This window comes from Oncorhynchus tshawytscha, linkage group LG02 (assembly GCF_018296145.1).
Source record: "Oncorhynchus tshawytscha isolate Ot180627B linkage group LG02, Otsh_v2.0, whole genome shotgun sequence".
In the NCBI taxonomy this organism is placed as follows: domain Eukaryota; kingdom Metazoa; phylum Chordata; class Actinopteri; order Salmoniformes; family Salmonidae; genus Oncorhynchus; species Oncorhynchus tshawytscha.
Window position 1 is genome coordinate 39479676 of NC_056430.1, and position 18449 is coordinate 39498124.

The 18449-nt window shown below is 42.3% G+C and overlaps 1 protein-coding gene across 1 annotated transcript in view; it reads left to right on the forward strand.

The window, feature by feature from the left end:
• The window catches only part of dnai1.2 (dynein, axonemal, intermediate chain 1, paralog 2), a 33298-nt gene extending 32462 nt beyond the window's left edge, over positions 1–836 (forward strand). Inside the window, exon 20 of the mRNA XM_024374826.2 lies at positions 368–836. Within this exon, the coding sequence (XP_024230594.1) occupies positions 368–469 (102 nt within the window). The 3' untranslated portion in view covers positions 470–836. The remainder of the gene's footprint in view (positions 1–367) is intronic.
• Positions 837–18449: the final 17613 nt, after the last annotated feature.

Here is an 18449-nt window from a genome sequence, read left to right on the forward strand (position 1 = left end):
GGAGGTTCTTGATGTCCTCCCAGGGAGAAATGATGAACCTCCAGAACAGCATGGGAGAAGTGCCAGGTGGCCACATTACCACCGGACACCATGTTGGACCACTTCCTTTACCTCTTGTTGGCCACGTTTGAAGTCAACAATGGATGAGTTTTAACTGCCAATAACACATTCCATATTGGAAGTTTTCTAATTTCTTAGTCTCCGGAAAGAAAGGCTTTTATTGGATTGCATTTCTCCAGGTCTTTTATCTTGCCTTTGTTTTCCATCCCTTCCTTCCCAGCTTGTTTTCAGTGTATGTTTTTCTTCATTAAGGTCAGGTTGTTTCCCCTGCAGTATTTGACATGTGTGCTACTGTGTCTCTCACCAGGAGAAGAAGGGTCAGGAGCTGCCCAAGGGGCCTGAGGTGGAGATCGCCAAGATGGAGAAGCTGCTGAGTTTACTGCGGGAGCCAGAGAACAGCAATGCTTAGAAACTATGACAACACCATGCAGGACTGTATTCGCCCACTATTTCTACTACTGCACTCCAGTTATAAACCCACCACCAGTCATGCCTTATTACTACTGTCTTCTGTCTTCTAAAGCTGCATACTAAAGCCACCGTTCCTTCCTGTTGAAGTATAGTGGGATCTATTGAATCTGTGCAATCTAGCCTACTGTTTTTCTCACTCTTGCGCTGTGCACTATACTAAACATATAGATAGTCAGTGTGCAACCAGCAACGTCTCCTTTACCTGATGTGGCAAAACCACTCAAGCTTTGGGTTATATTTTTTTGTTTTGGAAAACAGAGTAGCTCATTTTGTTTGGAAATATTAATAAAAAATATTTATCATTCCAATGTCTGGCACGTCTTGTTATTTTTGTTGTGAAGGGGAAGAGATGCTATGTCCTCGTCAGAACAAGTCACATAATAGGAGTTGTAGGAGTGCTGTCCTACAACAATGTGTGGGCTGTCATTGACACTGTACCAAAGGAGGTTAGTACTGAGAGGACCACATTTTAAGAGGACAAAGTGAACAAAGCCTCTAAGCTCCTTACATAACACTTAGTATGCTTCTCTCAAAGACCACTGCTATGTATGAGTGACCATGACGCACACTCCACACAGCCCGCTGTTACCGTCAATACACACAGGCTTGTTTTTCTTCACAAGAAAATGTCTGAAATTAGAAGCATTTAGAAGATTTGGAGAAGTCCAGTCATTCGGAGAAGTCTGGTCCAGTCCTCAGACACTCAAGGTTCTAGCCTCTTTGACTCCACATGAATTAACCTTGTGTTAAACCATGTGTCTTCGACCTCACTAAGTTGTGTGTGAGTGTGTGTATAACACATTCAAGCCTGCATTCCGTTATACATGTCAGTACTATCAAGGACCAAGAAGATCAAACAGACTATAACAGTTGAGTTATTGATACCAACTTGTCTCTGAGACACATTTTTAACTGTTACAGGTTGTTTCATTCATTCAGCTGCTGAAGTTAATAGGAACAGTTAGACTTTGATTTTTAAGAGGGCCAGTGGGTGCTGTCTGCTTGACAGTTGACATGCAGTTAGAGCCAATTTCTCTGGCGCCCATTCCTCTACTAGCCAGTTGGCTAGTAGAGATCAGTCTATTCGGTCTACTATACAGGGGATCAGTCTATTCCTCTACTATACAGTACCTCCCGGAGCATTTAATATACGCTGTGGTGCTCACTCTCTAGCTGCCAGTCAGGAGGTCAGCAAGTACTTGTGTTCGCTGCTCTGTTGCGGCTGCCCAGCGGGAACAGCCAGCACTGGCACCCTCTCCTGGCTGGAGGGCACCTTGCAGGCCCTGTAGATGATGAGGAAGAGGACAAGGAGGAGGATGGCCACCAGGGCATTGCAGGCGATGGCCACCACAGCTGCCATGGACAGCCCCAGTCTCTCCCCGGACTCCATGACACAAACCAAACAGGAGCTGAGTCAACTGAAACAAGTCACCCAACACTAGAGTGGGCTCTCTTTAACTGTAGTCTCAGCGTAAGAGTATATGGTGTGAATCTATTCAAATATCTGTGGGTGGGTAGACTGGCGCCAACTAGAATGATTCTAGAGCTCTTGATGTTGTGATACTTGTGCAGGTCAGATGATGTCAGTATGATATAATTTAAAAAAAAAATATATATATATATATATATATATATAGTTCCTCGACTCAAGCTCCCCATCAAAAATGTAACAACTGCTTTTAAGCTTTTAACTTGCTCCAAGGCTTCATCTTCGCTTTCATTCTTGTAATACTGAAGAACAACCTTTAAAATATTAATATATTAGAGTAAAGTATCAGTCCCAGAAAGCAGTCTATGCTTTCATTTTGGGGAAAAAATGTAATTCAACCCTCGATTTTCCTTACCAAAAAATTAATTTCTTCTAATGATACAGCACTGTATATTGGAGAGATTTTTTGATGTCCTATAGTTCTCAAATCTCTCTTTCTATTTTGTCTGGAGTAAGTCTTCACCACCGCCCCTGCTATGTCTCAGAGTCAATCAGGGCCCAGTCATCAGGACCCCAAGGGTCAAACCGCTGCAGCTGGCTCTCCATGATGATGATCCACAGTGATGTTGGTACATCCTGGACATGTGTGTGAGGCGGACGGCTCTCCGCAGGTTGGCTACAACGGTTGGCTTTAGAGTGGTTGCCCTGCAACAGAAAACATTTGAGAAATGTTAGGAGGTGGAGAAAAAAGCCTGTCAGAAAACAAATATATTTTTGATGTACAATGCAGTCCGTTCATTGTAGCCTTTAGACATTCCGTATTGCTTGTTTTGTCCCACTTACATGTAACATCTGCTCCCTTATCTGTAAATGATCCACTCAGCAACTTTACATCCCTGGGACATACCACATTCTGATGTTCTGAATGCAGCTTATGAGTAGTGAAATTGGAAAGCTGCTCTTATGCTCTTAACATTTGCATACCTATGCATTTTTATAAATGTTCTTGAAAAGCATCATTAAGCATGTATTAGGTAACATTTGTTTACAGAGGGCATCACAAATTGCACCATGTTTCATATATAGTGCACTACTACTATGTGCCGGGCATATTGTTAAGCACTATGAAGGGGAATATGGTGCCATTTGGGACGCAGGCATACTGTACATATGTTCTTACACATGATTTATATTTAGCACATTTGTTTTAGGGTTGTCACTATACCAGTATCGTGATACTTCGATACCTGATTTTCCAGGGCAAAAAGGAAAACACGAAGCAGACCCCATTCTTTGGTCCTTTAAAAAAACCTACTGTATGTAAAATATTGTGTGCTATACAGTGCCTTGCAAAAGTATTCATCCCCCTTGGCATTTTTCCTATATCGTTGCATTACAACCTGTAATTTAAATCGATTTTTATTTGGATTTCATGTAATGGACATACACAAAATAGTCCAAATTGGTGAATTGAAATGAAAAAAAATGACTTGTTTCAAAAAATTATTACGAATAAAAACATATAAGTGGTGTGTGCATATGTATTCACTCCCTTTGCTATGAATCCCCTAAATAAGATCTGGTGCCACCAATTACCTTCAGAAGTCACATAATTAGTTAAATAAAGTCCACCTGTGTGCAATCTAAGTGTCACATGATCTCAGTATATATACACCTGTTCTGAAAGGCCAGAGAGTCTGCAACACCACTATGCAAGGGGCACCACCAAGCAAGCGGCACCATGAAGACCAAGGAGCTCTCCAAACAGATCAGGGACAAAGTTGTGGAGAAATACAGATCAGGGTTGGGTTATAAAAAAATATCAGAAACTTTGAACATCCCACAGAGCACCATTAAATCCATTATTTTTAAAAATGTAAAGAATATGGCACCACAACAAACCTGCCAAGAGAGGGCCACCCACCAAAACTCACAGACCAGGCAAGGAGGGCATTAATCAGAGAGGCAACAAAGAGACCAAAGACAACCCTGAAGGAGCTGCAAAGCTCCACAGCGGAGATTTGAGTATCTGTCCATAGGACCACGAAGCTGTACACTCCACAGAGCTGGGCTTTACGGAAGAGGGGTCAGAAAAAGCCAATGCTTAAAGAAAAGAATAAGCAAACACGTTTGGTGTTTGCCAAAAGGCATGTGGGAGACTCCCCAAACATATGGAAGAAGGTACTCTGGTCAGATGAGACAAAAATTTAGCTTTTTGGCATCAAGGAAAACGCTATGTCTGGGGCAAACCCAACACCTCTCATCACCCTGAGAACAACATCCCACAGTGAAGCATGGTGGTGGCAGCATCATGCTGTGGGGATGTTTTTCATCGGCAGGGACACTAGTCAGAATAGAAGGAATGATGGATGGAGCTAAATACAGGGGCATTCTTGAAGGAAACATGTTTCAGTCTTCCAGAGATTTGAGACTGGGACGGAGGTTCACCTTCCAGCAGTTGCTAAAGCAACCCTCAACTGGTTTAAGGGGAAACGTTTTACATGTATTGGAATGGCCTAGTCAAAGCCCAGACCTCAATCCAATTGAGAATCTGTAGAATGACTTAAAGATTGCTGTACACCAGCGGAACCCATCCAACTTGAAGGAGCTGGAGCAGTTTTGCCATGAAGAATGGGCAAAAATCCCAGTGGCTAGATGTGCCAAGCTTATAGAGACATACCCCAAGAGACTTGCAGCTGTAATTGCTGCAAAAGGTGTCTCTACAAAGTATTGGCTTTGGGGGGTGTATAGTTATGCACACTCAAGTTCAGTTTTTTTGTCTTATTTCTTGTTTGTTTCACAATAAAACATATTTTGCATCTTCAAAGTGGGAGGCATGTTGTGTAAATGAAATGATACAAACCCCCCAAAAATCTGTTTTAATTCCAGGTTGTAAGGCAACAAAATAGGAAAAAATGTGAAGGGGGTTAATACTTTAGAAAGCCACTGTAGCTTGGAAAAGGAACACGAATCTTGGGGACAATGTAAGTATGCTTGTTTCCAACATTTTTCTCGGGAAATCTAGTCCTCTTCATGTTTCGTTTCCTTGCCACGATTTTGCGAGTATGGTATCGTGACAACCCTATTTTGTTTACCTGTAAATGTTTAATTTCAAGCTTGAAATGCTTTAGCAGATATTCCATGGCTAGATACTAGTGGCAGGGAGATGCATGGAGTGTAGTTTTCAGAATAAGTTTAACGGCAACTTCCTGCTTACGGACCTCAACAACAACATAATATTTCAAGAAGTGACACAATTTTCACCCTGCCTTGAGGGCACGCCCCCAACAAGAAGCAGGAAGAAAAATGATTTTTACCAAAGGATACAAATAAAGAGTTTGGAGGGAGAGATGATGAAGAAAATAGGTTCAGATACAAAGATAATCTATTGTGCAACAAACACATGCATGCTCGGACATACACACACCTACCGACCTTTACTGTAAAACAGATACTCACACTTATCCACTGTTAAACCGCGATGTGCTAGAGCCGGATCATATACAGTGCCTTCGGAAAGTACTCAGACCCCTTGACCTTTTCCACATTTTGTTACGTTACAGCCTTCTTCTAAAATGTGTTAACACGTTTTTTTCCCCTCATCAATCAACACACAATAACCCAGAATGACATTGCCAAAACAGGTTTATAGAAAGTTTGGCTAATTTATAAATAACCATTCACTCAGTAAATTTATGTAAGTATTCAGACCCTTTACTCAGTACTATGTTGGAGCACCTTTGGCAGCAATTACAGCCTCAAGTCTTTTTCTGTATGTCGCTACAAGCTTGGCACATTTGTATTTGGGGAGTTTCTCCCATTCTTCACTGCAGATCCTCTCAAGCTCTGTCAGGTTGGATGGGGAGCATCGCTGCACAACTATTTTCTCGTCTCTCCAGAGATGTTCGATCGGGTTCAAGTCCGGGCTCTGTCTGGGCCACACAAGGACATCGAGACTTGTGCTTAGGGTCATCAGCTTCCTATTTCTCAACAAGGCATCCTTCACTCATGCTGCCAAACATGTTGCCAAACATGACTATCCTATCGATCCTTGACTTCACGATGTCATTTATAAAATAGCTTCAAACACTCTACTCAGCAAATTAGATGCAGTCTATCACAGTGCCATCCATTTTATCACCAAAGCCCTATATACTACCCACCACTGCAACCTCTATGCTCTCGTTGGCTGGCCCTCGCTTCATATTCGTCGCCAAACCCACTGGCTCCAGGTCATCTATAAGTCTTTGCTAGGTAAAGCCCCGCCTTATCTCAGCTCACTGGTCACAATAGCAGCACCCACCCGTAGCACGCGCTCAAGCAGGTATATTTCACTGGTCACCCCCAAAGCCAACTCCTCCTTTGGCCGCCTTTCCTTCCAGTTCTCTGCTGTCAATGACTGGAATGAATTGCAAAATCACTGAAGCTGGAGACTCATATCTCCCTCACTAACTGTAAGCATCAGCTGTCAGAGCAGCTTACATATCATTGCACCTGTACATAGCCCATCTGTAAATAGCCGACCCAACTACCTCATCCCCATATTGTTTGTTTTTTGCTCCTTTGCACCCCAGTATATGTACCTGCACATTGATCTTCTGCACATCGATCACTCCAGTGTTTAATTGCTAAATTGTCATTATTTCGCCACTAAGGCCTATTTATTGCCTTACCTCCCTAATCTTACTTCATTTGCACACACTGTATATAAACTTTTCTATTGTGTTATTGACTGTATGTTTGTTTATTCCATGTGTAACTCTGTGTTGTATGTTTCGCACTGCTTTGCTTTATCTTGGCCAGGTCTCAGTTGTAAATGAGAACTTATTCTCAACTGGGCTATCTGGTTAAATTAAAACTTATTTAAAAAATTGTCCTGTTGGAAGGATCTGTCTATACTTTGCTCTGTTCATCTTTCCCTTGATCCTGACTAGTCTCCCAGTCCCTGCCACTGTTAAACATCCCCACAGCATGATGCTGCCACCACCATGCTTCACGTTAGGGATGGTACCAAGTTTCTTCCAAACCTGACGCTTGGCATTCAGGCCAAAGGATGATCAATGGAAACAGGATGCACCTGAGCTCAATTTCGAGTCCCATAGCAAATAGTCTGAATACTTACATAAATAAAAAATAAAAAAATTACATTTGAAAAAATGTCTAAAAACCTTGTTTTTGGTTTGTCATTATGGGGTATTGTGTGTAGATTGTTGAGGAAAAAAAACGTTTTAATCCATTTCAGAATAAGGCTTTAACGTAACAAAATGTGGAAAAAGTCAAGGGGTCTGAATACTTTCCAAATGCACTGTATATTTAAATATATGGCTCGGATAGAGCAGAGTTAGCCCTAATCCTTGCCACATTGTAGCAAAATAATGGTCTACTCTGACTCTAGCAGCAGAAGAAGATTCTGCTGTGTGTGTGTGTGTGTGTGTGTGTGTGTGTGTGTGTGTGTGTGTGTGTGTGTGTGTGTGTGTGTCAATAACAGAAGAAAGCAGCTGCAGTAATCACCTGGGGTGGTCATTCCTGCAGAGCTGGCAAAGGACGCACCGATAATTAAACAGGTGATTAGAAGGACTCACCAAGAAAAACTTCCAAAATTATTCCTTTGAGGTAGAAAGGAGTTGGAGCACTCAACAAAAAAAGCATACATTTATTTATTTTAGCTCACTTTAATTCATTGTACAGGATGCAAAACCAAATCAAATTTTATTTGTCACATACACATGGTTAGCAGATGTTAAGTGTAGCGAAATGCTTGTGCTTCTCGTTCCGACAATGCAGTAATAACCCACGAGTAATCTAACCTAACAATTTCTCAACTACTACCTTATACACACAAGTGTAAAGGAATAAAGAATATGTACATAAAGATATATGAATGAGTGATGGTACAGAACGGCATAGGCAAGATGCAGTAGATGGTACCGAGTACAGTATATACATATGAGATGAGTAATGTAGGGCATGTAAACAAAGTGGCATAGTTTAAAGTGGCTAGTGATACATGTATTACTTAAAGATGCAGTAGATGATATAGAGTACAGTATATACAGTGGGGCAAAAAAGTATTTAGTCAGCCACCAATTGTGCAAGTTCTCCCACTTAAAAAGATGAGAGAGGCCTGTAATTTTCATCATAGGTACACTTCGACTATGACAGACAAAAATGAGAAGAAAAAAATCCAGAAAATCACATTGTAGGATTTTTAATGAATTTATTTGCAAATTATGGTGGAAAAATAAGTATTTGGTTACCTACAAACAAGCAAGATTTCTGGCTCTCACAGACCTGTAACTTCTTCTTTAAGAGGCTCCTCTGTCCTCAACTCGTTATCTGTATTAATGGCACCTGCTTGAACTTGTTATCAGTATAAAAGACACCTGTCCACAACCTCAAACAGTCACACTCCAAACCTCACTATGGCCAAGACCAAAGAGCTGTCAAAGGACACCAGAAACAAAATTGTAGACCTGCACCAGGCTGGGAAGACTGAATCTGCAATAGGTAAGCAGCTTGGTTTGAAGAAATCAACTGTGGGAGCAATTATTAGGAAATGGAAGACATACAAGACCACTGATAATCTCCCTTGATCTGGGGCTCCACGCAAGTTCTCACCCCGTGGGGTCAAAATGATGAGTGAGCAAAAATCTCAGAACCACACAGGGGGACCTAGTGAATGACCTGCAGAGAGCTGGGACCAAAGTAACAAAGCCTGCCATCAGTAACACACTACGCCGCCAGGGAATCAAATCCTGCAGTGCCAGACGTGTCCCCCTGCTTAAGCCAGTACATGTCCAGGCCTGTCTGAAGTTTGCTAGAGAGCATTTGGATGATCCAGAAGAAGATTGGGAGAATGTCATATGGTCAGATGAAACCAAAATAGAACTTTTTGGTAAAAACACCAACTCGTCGTGTTTGGAGGACAAAGAATGAGTTGCATCCAAAGAACACCATACCTACTGTGAAGCATGGGGGTGGAAACATCATGCTTTGGGGCTGTTTTTCTGCAAAGGGACCAGGACGACTGATCTGTGTAAAGGAAAGAATGAATGGGGCCATGTATCGTGAGATTTAGAGTGAAAACCTCCTTCCATCAGCAAGGGCATTGAAGATGAAACGTGGCTGGGTCTTTCAGCATGACAATGTTCCCAAACACACTGCCTGGGCAACAAAGGAGTGGCTTTGTAAGAAGCATTTCAAGGTCCTGGAGTGGCCTAGCCGTCTCCAGATCTCAACCCCATAGAAAATATTTGGAGGGAGTTGAAAGTCCGTGTTGCCCAGCAACAGCCCCAAAACATCACTGCTCTAGAGGAGATCTGCATGGAGGAATGGGCCAAAATACCAGCAACAGTGTGTGAAGACTTACAGAAAACGTTTGACCTCTGTCATTGCCAACAAAGGGTATATAACAAAGTATTGAGATAAACTTTTGTTATTGACCAAATACTTATTTTCCAACATAATTTGCAAATAAATTCATAAAAAATCCTAATGTGATTTTCTTGATTTTTTTTCTCATTTTTCTGTCATAGTTGAAGTGTACCTATGATGAAAATTACAGGCCTCTCTCCTCTTTTTAAGTGGGAGAACTTGCACAATTGGTGGCTGACTAAATACTTTTTTGCCCCACTCTACATATACATATGAGATGAGTAATGTAGGGTTTGTAAACATTATATTAAGTGGCATTGTTTAAAGTGGCTAGTGATACATTTTTACATCAATTTCCATCAATTTCCATTATTAAAGTGAGCTGGGGTTGAGTCAGTATGTTGGCAGCAGCCACTCAATGTTAATGGTGGCTGTTTAACAGTCTGGCCTTGAGATAGAAGCTGTTTTTCAGTCTCTCGGTCCCTGCTTTGATGCACCTTTACTGACCTCGCCTTCTGGATGATAGCGGGGTGAACAGGCAGTGGCTCAGGTGGTTGTTGTCCTTGATGATCTTTATGGCCTTCCTGTGACATCGTGTGGTGTAGGTGTCCTGGAGGGCAAGTAGTTTGCCCCAGGTGATGCGTTGTGCAGACTTCACTACCCTCTGGAGAACCTTACGGTTGTGGGCGGAGCAGTTGCCGTACCAGGCGGTGATACAGCCCGACAGGATGCTCTCGATTGTGCATCTGTAGAAGTTTTTGAGCGCTTTTGGTGACAAGACAAATTTCTTCAGCCTCCTGTGGTTGAAGAGGCGCTGCTGCGCCTTCTTCACAACGCTGACTGTGTGGGTGGACCAATTCAGTTTGTCCGTGATGTGTATGCCGAGGAACTTGAAACTTACTACCCTCTCCACTACTGTCCCCGGTGAATTAAACAGGTGGGTGTGCTTACATTCAATCTCTTGAGCAGTTACACCTTCTGATAGAAAGGCATAGCCTACAGAAGGACAGAGATCATCAGGTTATGGAAGTGGATATGGATGTAGAATTCTCTCACTCTTCCTCTCTCTCTCTTTCAATCTCTCAACTATCCCACTCTTTGTCCCATTGCACCACTGCACAGAGAGATAAAGAAGGCAAGTTGGCCCTGCAGGCCTCTCCAAATCCTCTTCCCAGGGAGGGGTTATCCAGAATATGTCAGAAGCGATATGAACCATGAAGAGGAGAACAGAGTGTGCCTAATTACCCAGGGGGTCTGCATTACACAACAAGCTGTATTTTACAAATGTGCCTGTCACACACACCACTCAATGACTTTCAGCTTGGCTCTCGGCATAGAGCATGGCCAAATCGCACAGTGTTTCAGGGTTTTCCGAGTAGGGAAGTCTGAATGAGCACACACAGAGAGAGAGACAGAGAGAGAGAGAGAGAGATTGTGAGTGAAGCCCAGCCATGGGCTCGGTGGAGTGGATCTGAGTGCCAGAGACATTATTAACAGTAGTTAGCTGGACCACTTTTAGACTATAAGGTTTGCCAGGAATAGTTCCCGTCAAGTTGGTAAATGTTGTTGAGGATGTTGTTTCTGCATCAAAAATGCCTCACGCTGTACAGACAGCCCGTCGCTTGCACACACACACACACACACACACACACACACACACACACACACACACACACACACACACACACACACACACACACACACACACACACACACACACACACACACACCTTGCCTATGAATAACGATGAGACTCTAGTGATTAATATGACAGACGAGGGCAAAATCATTTCCTGGGAGATAAACACTCAGACACCTCACAATACCCAGGCAGGCAGCCTTGAGATCAGAGTCAGCTATGTGTGTCAGCCTGAATGTGGGAAGGACATGCACAGCAGATAGGCGCTTTGTCTGCCAGTGCGTGGGCAGGAAGGAAGGACTCTGTAAGTTCCAAAGAAGTGGGACACAGGAGCTGGTGATACCCACTGAGGCTGAGTAAGAGCAAGCGTCTCCCTGCAGAGAGAGGGTAGAACAGCATTCTTCAACGCTGGAGACACACAGGGCAGGAAAGCTTTTGTTTTAGCCCAGTATTAACAAACCTAACTCTAAAAATCAAGGGCTTGATGATTAGTCGATTAGATGAGTGGGGTGCTTTAGTCGTGGGCTGGAAAAAAATGACTGCATACCCTGTGGGTTCCCAGGACCAGGTTTGAATAACACCGGTGTAGAAGTAATCAAAGGCTTTTGACCACTGTAAGTATTTGGTTCTTCTAGTGGAGGGCACTTTATTACTTATTTAAAACTTACAGTTGAAGTTGGAAGTTTACATACTCCATTAGGTTGGAGTCATTAAAACTCATTTTTCAACCACTCCACAACTGTCTTGTTAACGAACTATAGTTTTGGCAAGTCAGTCAGGACATTACTTTGTGCATGACATAAGTCGTTTTTACAACAGTTCTTTACAGACAGGTGGTTTCACTTATAATTCACTGTATCACAATTCCAGTAGGTCAGAAGTTTACATACACTAAGTTGACTGTGTCTTTAAACAGCTTGGAAAATTCCAGAAAATTATGTCAGGGCTTTAGAAGCTTCTGATAGGCTAATTTACATAATTTGAGTCAATTGGAGGTGTACCTGTGGATGTATTTCAAGGCCTACCTTCAAACTCAATGCCTCTTTGCTTGACATCATGGGAAAATCAAAAGAAATCAGCCAAGAAGTCTGGTTCATCCTTGGGAGCAATTTCCAAACACCTGAAGGTACCACATTCATCTGTACAAACAATAGTACGCAAGTATAAACACCATGGGATCACGCAGGCCGTCATACTGCTCAGGAAGGAGATGCGTTCTGTCTCCTAGAGATGAATGTACTTTGGGGCGAAAAGTGCAAATCAATCCCAGAACAGCAGCAAAGGACCTTGTGAAGATGCTGGAGGAAACAAGTACAAAAATATCTATGTCCACAGTAAAACGAGTCCTATATCAACATAACCTGAAAGGCCGCTCAGCAAGGAAGAAACCACTGCTCCAAACCGTCGTAAAAAAGCCAGACTACGGTTTGCAACTGCACATGGGGACGAAGATTGTACTTTTGGAGAAATGTCCTCTGGTCTGATGAAACTGTTTGCAATAATGACCATTGTTATGTTTGGAAGGAAAAAAGGGGAGGCTTGCAAGCTGAAGAACACCATCCCAACCGTGAAGCACGGGGGTGGCAGCATCATATTGTGCGGGTGCTTTGCTGCAAGATGGACTGGTACACTTCACAAAATAGATGGCATCATGAGGAAAGAAAATGATGTGGATATATTGAAGCAACATCTCAAGACATCAGTCAGGAAGTTAAAGATTGGTCGCAAATGGGTCTTCCAAATGGACAATGACCCCAAACATACTTGCAAAATGGCTTAAGGACAACAAAGTCAAGGTATTGGAGTGGCCATCACATAGCCCAGACCTCAATCTTATAGAATATTTGTGGGCAGAACGGAAAAAGCGTGTGCGAGCAAGGAGGCCTACAAACCTGACTCAATTACACCAGCTCTGTCAGGAGGAATGGGCCAAAATTCACCCAACTTATTGTGGGAAGCTTGTGGAAGGCTACCTGCAACATTTGACCCAAGTTAAACAATTTAACGGCCATGCTACCAAATACTAATTGAGTATGTAAACGTCTGACCCCCTGGGAATGTGATGAAAGAAATAACAGCTGAAATAAATAATTCTCTCTACTATTATTCTGACATTTCACATTCTTAAAATAAAGTGGTGATCTTAACTGACCTAAGACAGGGAATTTTTGCTAGGATCAAATGTCAGGAATTGTGAAAAACTGAGTTTAAATGTATTTGACTAAGGTGTATGTAAACTTCCGACTTCAACTGTATGTATTATTAAAACATTTGTGGAGGATGTATGTGCCTCACGGAGCTATAGAGTTTGAGGCAAGTCACTGTATTACGACTGGTGTTGTAATCTTTATAAATGGTGTAAGAGTAACATTAACATCGGGGCATAAGGCAGCTGTTCTGTTTGTTATGAAGCCTGCGTACTAAGTTTGACTTCCATTTTGTCGCTGCTCAAAGTCAAGCTTTAAAAGGACAAATGACAAAACGTCTTGTAAATCCTGGGGCTACTACGGAGCACATCAGACAGGCAGAACACATTGCCTCGGGACTGTGGATTGTAGGTCAGAGAGAGAAAAAAGAAAACAGCACGGTTTGGCTGTATATGGTAGCAGTATACATGGTCAGAATGTTGAGCAACACAAAGCATGCGTCCCTAATGGCACCCTATTCCCTGTATAGTCCACTACTTTTGACCAGAGCTCTATGGGCACAAACTAGGGAATCCTATTCCGTTTTGGATGCACACAAAGTGTCAGACTAAATATTGGTTGTTTTTAAAGGCATGCCACATCGATACCTCAGTAGGTTGTTGCCAGTGCTGTTTCATATTTGAAGTCATTTTTATAGAGCAGAGCAATGCTTTCAGGCAGATTTGGTTGCACTCTCTGGTATTGCATTTTGAATGTTGAATTCAATGCTGTTTATTAACCTAATATTGCATTAACTTCCTTCGATAGAAAACAAATCTGTGATGTGCTGAGCTAACGGGAAACTGGTCTTTTCGCTCCTACTCATTTGTTTCCATTCCACGCAGAGGCAATGAACAGTGATTCTGAACCTCTTTCTTTGACTGCTTCACTGATCCATGACATTGAAATCAATTTAAATACGATACTCAACTCAATGTCTTTAATTAAGAGAACACATTGAATAGATGGCAATCTCTCATACGATAACAAGGTCAGCTTATCCTCTTGCCCAGCATTGACCCCAAACACAACATTACTCAAATGACTGGTTGGAAACAGGGATTACCACTTAATCATTCATAGTAGCATGTACACTGGTCTTAGAGTGATATATTTCCTTGATTCCTCTCTCCTTGCCCCTCCTCAAAATGCATTGGAGGAGAAAATCCGAGGTTCCTCCCCTCTGACGTTCTTCTCCAATGCGTTTTGAGAAGGAAGAAAGGAGAGAGGTGAGGAATCAAGGAAATACAATTGGGATTCATTCACATTTGGAGACATTAAATCAGAAGCATTAGCAGAAACTGAGGATATTGCTCAAGCATGGAACGTAGAATCTTCAACAACAACAAACCACCCCTTCTTCACCCTGAAGGCAGCAGAACGAACAGAACGAACCATCTGTATCAGCAGGGGGGTTGTGGCACGACTGGCCTGGGCATTCATCTGAGATGATTCCCAAGGTTTAAGTCACTGTTAGTGTCGTTCTCTCTAGTCCAGGGGTCTCCAAACCTGTTCCTGGAGAGCTACCCACCTGTACATTTTTGCTCCAACCAGTTGTAACTAACCTGGTTCAGTTTACCAACCAGCTAATTATTTGAATCAGGTCTTCTAGATTAGGGTTGGATTGAAAACCTATAGGATTGTAGCTCTCCGGGAACAGGGTCGGAGAGCCCTGCTCTAGTCTCACAGTGCCAATCTCAAGGCTAAGTTTACCCCCAGGCTCAAATAAGTACATCAAGCCTGCAAGGCTGTAACCCATTGACATCACCTAATTTGATATCTTCATTTTAAGATACTTCACGACATTCAGTCTTGACTCTTTTCTTTGCAGAGCCATGTTCAGTTCAATTGTTGCATGTGGGGGTTTCTGACTGCAGTCTCCTCTTCAGCAAGTCAAATGCATGCTTGACTGGAATAACTTTGAACCTTCTCCCCAGTCTGAGGTCCTGAGCTCTCTGGAGAAGGTTTTCATCGAGGGTCTCTCTACACTTTGCTCCGTTCATCTTTCCCTCTATCCTGAAAAGCCTCCCAGTCCCTGCTGCTGAAATCCCCACAGCATGATACTGCCACCACCATGGGATTGTGCCAGGTTTCCTCCAGACGTGATGGTTGGCATTCAGACCAAAGAGTTCAATCTTGGATTCATCAGACCAGAGAACTATGTTTCTCATGGTCTGAGGGTCTTTAGGTGCCTTTTGACAAAACTCAGAGCGGGCTGTCATGTGCCTTTTACTGAGGAGTGGCTTCCATCTGGCTACTCTACCATAACGGCCTGATTGGTGGAGTGCTGCTGAACTCTGGAGACATGTCAGAGTGACCATCAGGTTCATGGTCACCTCCCTGACCAAGGCCCTTCTCCCCCGATTGCTCAGTTTGGCCGGGCGGACAGCTCTAGGGAGTCTTGGTGGTTCCAAACTTCTTCCATTTAAGAAAGATGGAGGCCACTGTGTTCTTGGGAACCTTCAATACTGCAGACATTGTTTGGTACCCTTCCCCAGATCTGTGCCTCGACACAATCCTGTCTCAGAGCTCTATGGACAATTCCTTCAACCTTATGGCTTGGTTTTTGCTCTGAAATGTACTGTCAACTATGGGACCATTTATAGACAGGTGTGTGCCCTTCGAGATCATGTCCAATCAATTGAATTTACCACAGGTGGACTCCAATCAAGTTGTAAACCATCACAAGGGTGATCAATGCAAACAGGATGCACCTGAGCTCAATTTCTAGTCTCATAGCAAAGGGTCTGAATACTTATGTAAATAAGGTATTTCTGTTTTTTCATTGTAATAAATTAGCAAACATTTCTTAAAAACCTTGTTTTCGCTTTGTCATTGTGGGGTATTGTGTGTAGATTGACGAGGGAAATGTTTTATTTAATCCATTTTAGAACAAAGCTGTAACGTAACAAAATGTGGAAAAAGTCAAGAAGTCTGAATACTTTCCGAATGTACTGTATCTTCCTCAATTACCTCGTATCCCTGCGCACCGACTCTGTACTGGTACCCCGTGTATTAGGCAAGTTATCATTTATTCATTTATTTATGCATTTATTATTACTTTTATTATTATGTTTTACTTTTCTATTAATTCTCCATTTTCTTTCTCTCTGCATTGGGAAGGGCCCATAAGTAAGCATTTCACTGTGATAATCTATACCTGTTGTTTACGAAGCATACTGACGAATACATTTGATTTGAAATTATACTTTATTATTTGGAAACTATCGTTTTTTTTACAAAGACATTGTTAATTTTGACAAACAATGGAGTAAAACCATTTATTTCTATTAGTACTCTTGGTTATGATGGGGTAAGACAGTTGTAACCATTATGAAGCTTTAACTTATATTTTTGAAGAATAAAATGCCATTGAACAGCTGTAAATATTGCATTTGATAAGCATGTGTGCAGGCATTATCTCTCAACCCACTACACTACAGCCTCTGGAATATAGTCAATTTACTATCAGACAACTGAACCGAACAGGGATACTAAAAATAGAATTAAACAAAGAGCCTACCTCTTGAACCCAGATGTAGATTCTTCTCGGGATAGGCATCTGAATTCATTCTAAAAGCAAAGCAGATGAAATGCCAACTGTTCTTGACACAGGGACTGTCTGGCTCCAGTCTGCGCAGTGAAATGCTTGTAACCTACTCTCAGTCACATGGTTTGTCACATGTTAACCCAGCAAATGTAAGGGAATTTCTGGATTCCTCTTCAAAATAAAGCTCCTCTTCAAAATAAAAGCGTTCTTATAAAACATATAAAAATGTTTTAGAAGAACATTTCGTTCAAATATACACGCTTCTAGTACCATATTTGACACCCCTTTGCCTCCAGAACAACCTTGCCTCCAGAACAACCTGAATTCCTCGGGGAGTGGACACATTGCTCAATTGTCTATGTAAGTTTTTTGTTTGTTGTCAGAAAAAAACGGGGGAATAAGTGAAATTAAATATTACAAGAATCAATGGACCTAACGTGTGCCAGGAAAACATTCCCCGTACCATTACACCACTGTCACCAGCCTGTACCGTTGACACCAGGCAGGATGGGGCCATGGTCTCTGCCATCAGCATGACGCAAGAGGAACTGGGATTTGTCAGACCAGGCAATGTTCTTCCACTTCTCAGTTGTCCAGTGTTGGTGATCACGTGCTCACTGGAGCCGCTACTTCTTGTTTTTAGCTGATAGTGGGGGAACCGGTGTGGTCGTCTGCTGCAATAGCCCATCCCTGACAAGGACCGAGAGGGCCCCTCAAATAATGCCCTCTCACTTCATATTTGCTGTTGTTTCTTAGTCTACTTTTCTTGTTATCCCTCTCTCTTCAACTTAACATTACAAACCATACAAAATGTCTACTTGTCTTGGACCAAAGTGAAAAGGAATTGGATTTCATTATGACAGACACAGGTGTTTTGGTGTCAGGTGTGCGGCTGCAATCTCAATTGAACATAGCCGTAGAGACTGAGCCAATGAAAAGAAGCATGCAATGTCCTTTAATTACATTTTCCCTTTTGAATGGGGATATGTGACATTTGGCTGCAAGATACTCTGCAAGGCAAGGCAGTTTCTGAGGAAAATATTGTATACATTTTAATATGCATGCTGTGGTATCACCCCATTGCCATTATATAATATAAAATAAACAGAGCTCTGATGAGAGTATCTCTGTGATTTACATCAGTGCATACCGCTCATTTCATCAGCTCATTTGTCTCATCTGGCATCAGTCATGGCAAAATGTGTAGAATTGCAGGAAGTTGCTGTAAAACTGCACATTTTTCTCTCTGCTCCATGGCAAAAGTAGCATAATTGCATGAAATTAGTTTTTTAAAATTCCTTCGACTTGGGGGGACCCCCAACCAAATCTCGCCTAGGGCCCCAAAAGGTTCAGGCCGGCCCTGGGTAGCACAACACAGCTTTGTTTGAAATTCAACCACACATAATTTTCAGCAGTTAGAGGAGGAATTATTGTTTAAATCATTATTTCAGGGGGCTCAAAGGTTGTTTCATGAATAAAGTGCCTTTTATGTCCTTCAGACATTATGTGTGTACATTTTGATAAAACTAAATTTAACAGTGACTCTAACTAAACCATGTTAAAAAGGGGAGTTATTGTCACATCTGCTCCTGCAATGCCCTCTACTGCTCATCCTGTGTCTCCTTGACCTGCAGCCACTCCCCCAGTACTCTCTCCCTCTCTCTCTCTCTCTCTCTCTCTCTCTCTCTTCTCTCTCTCTCTCTCTCTCTCTCTCTCTCTCTCTCTCTCTCTCTGTGATTG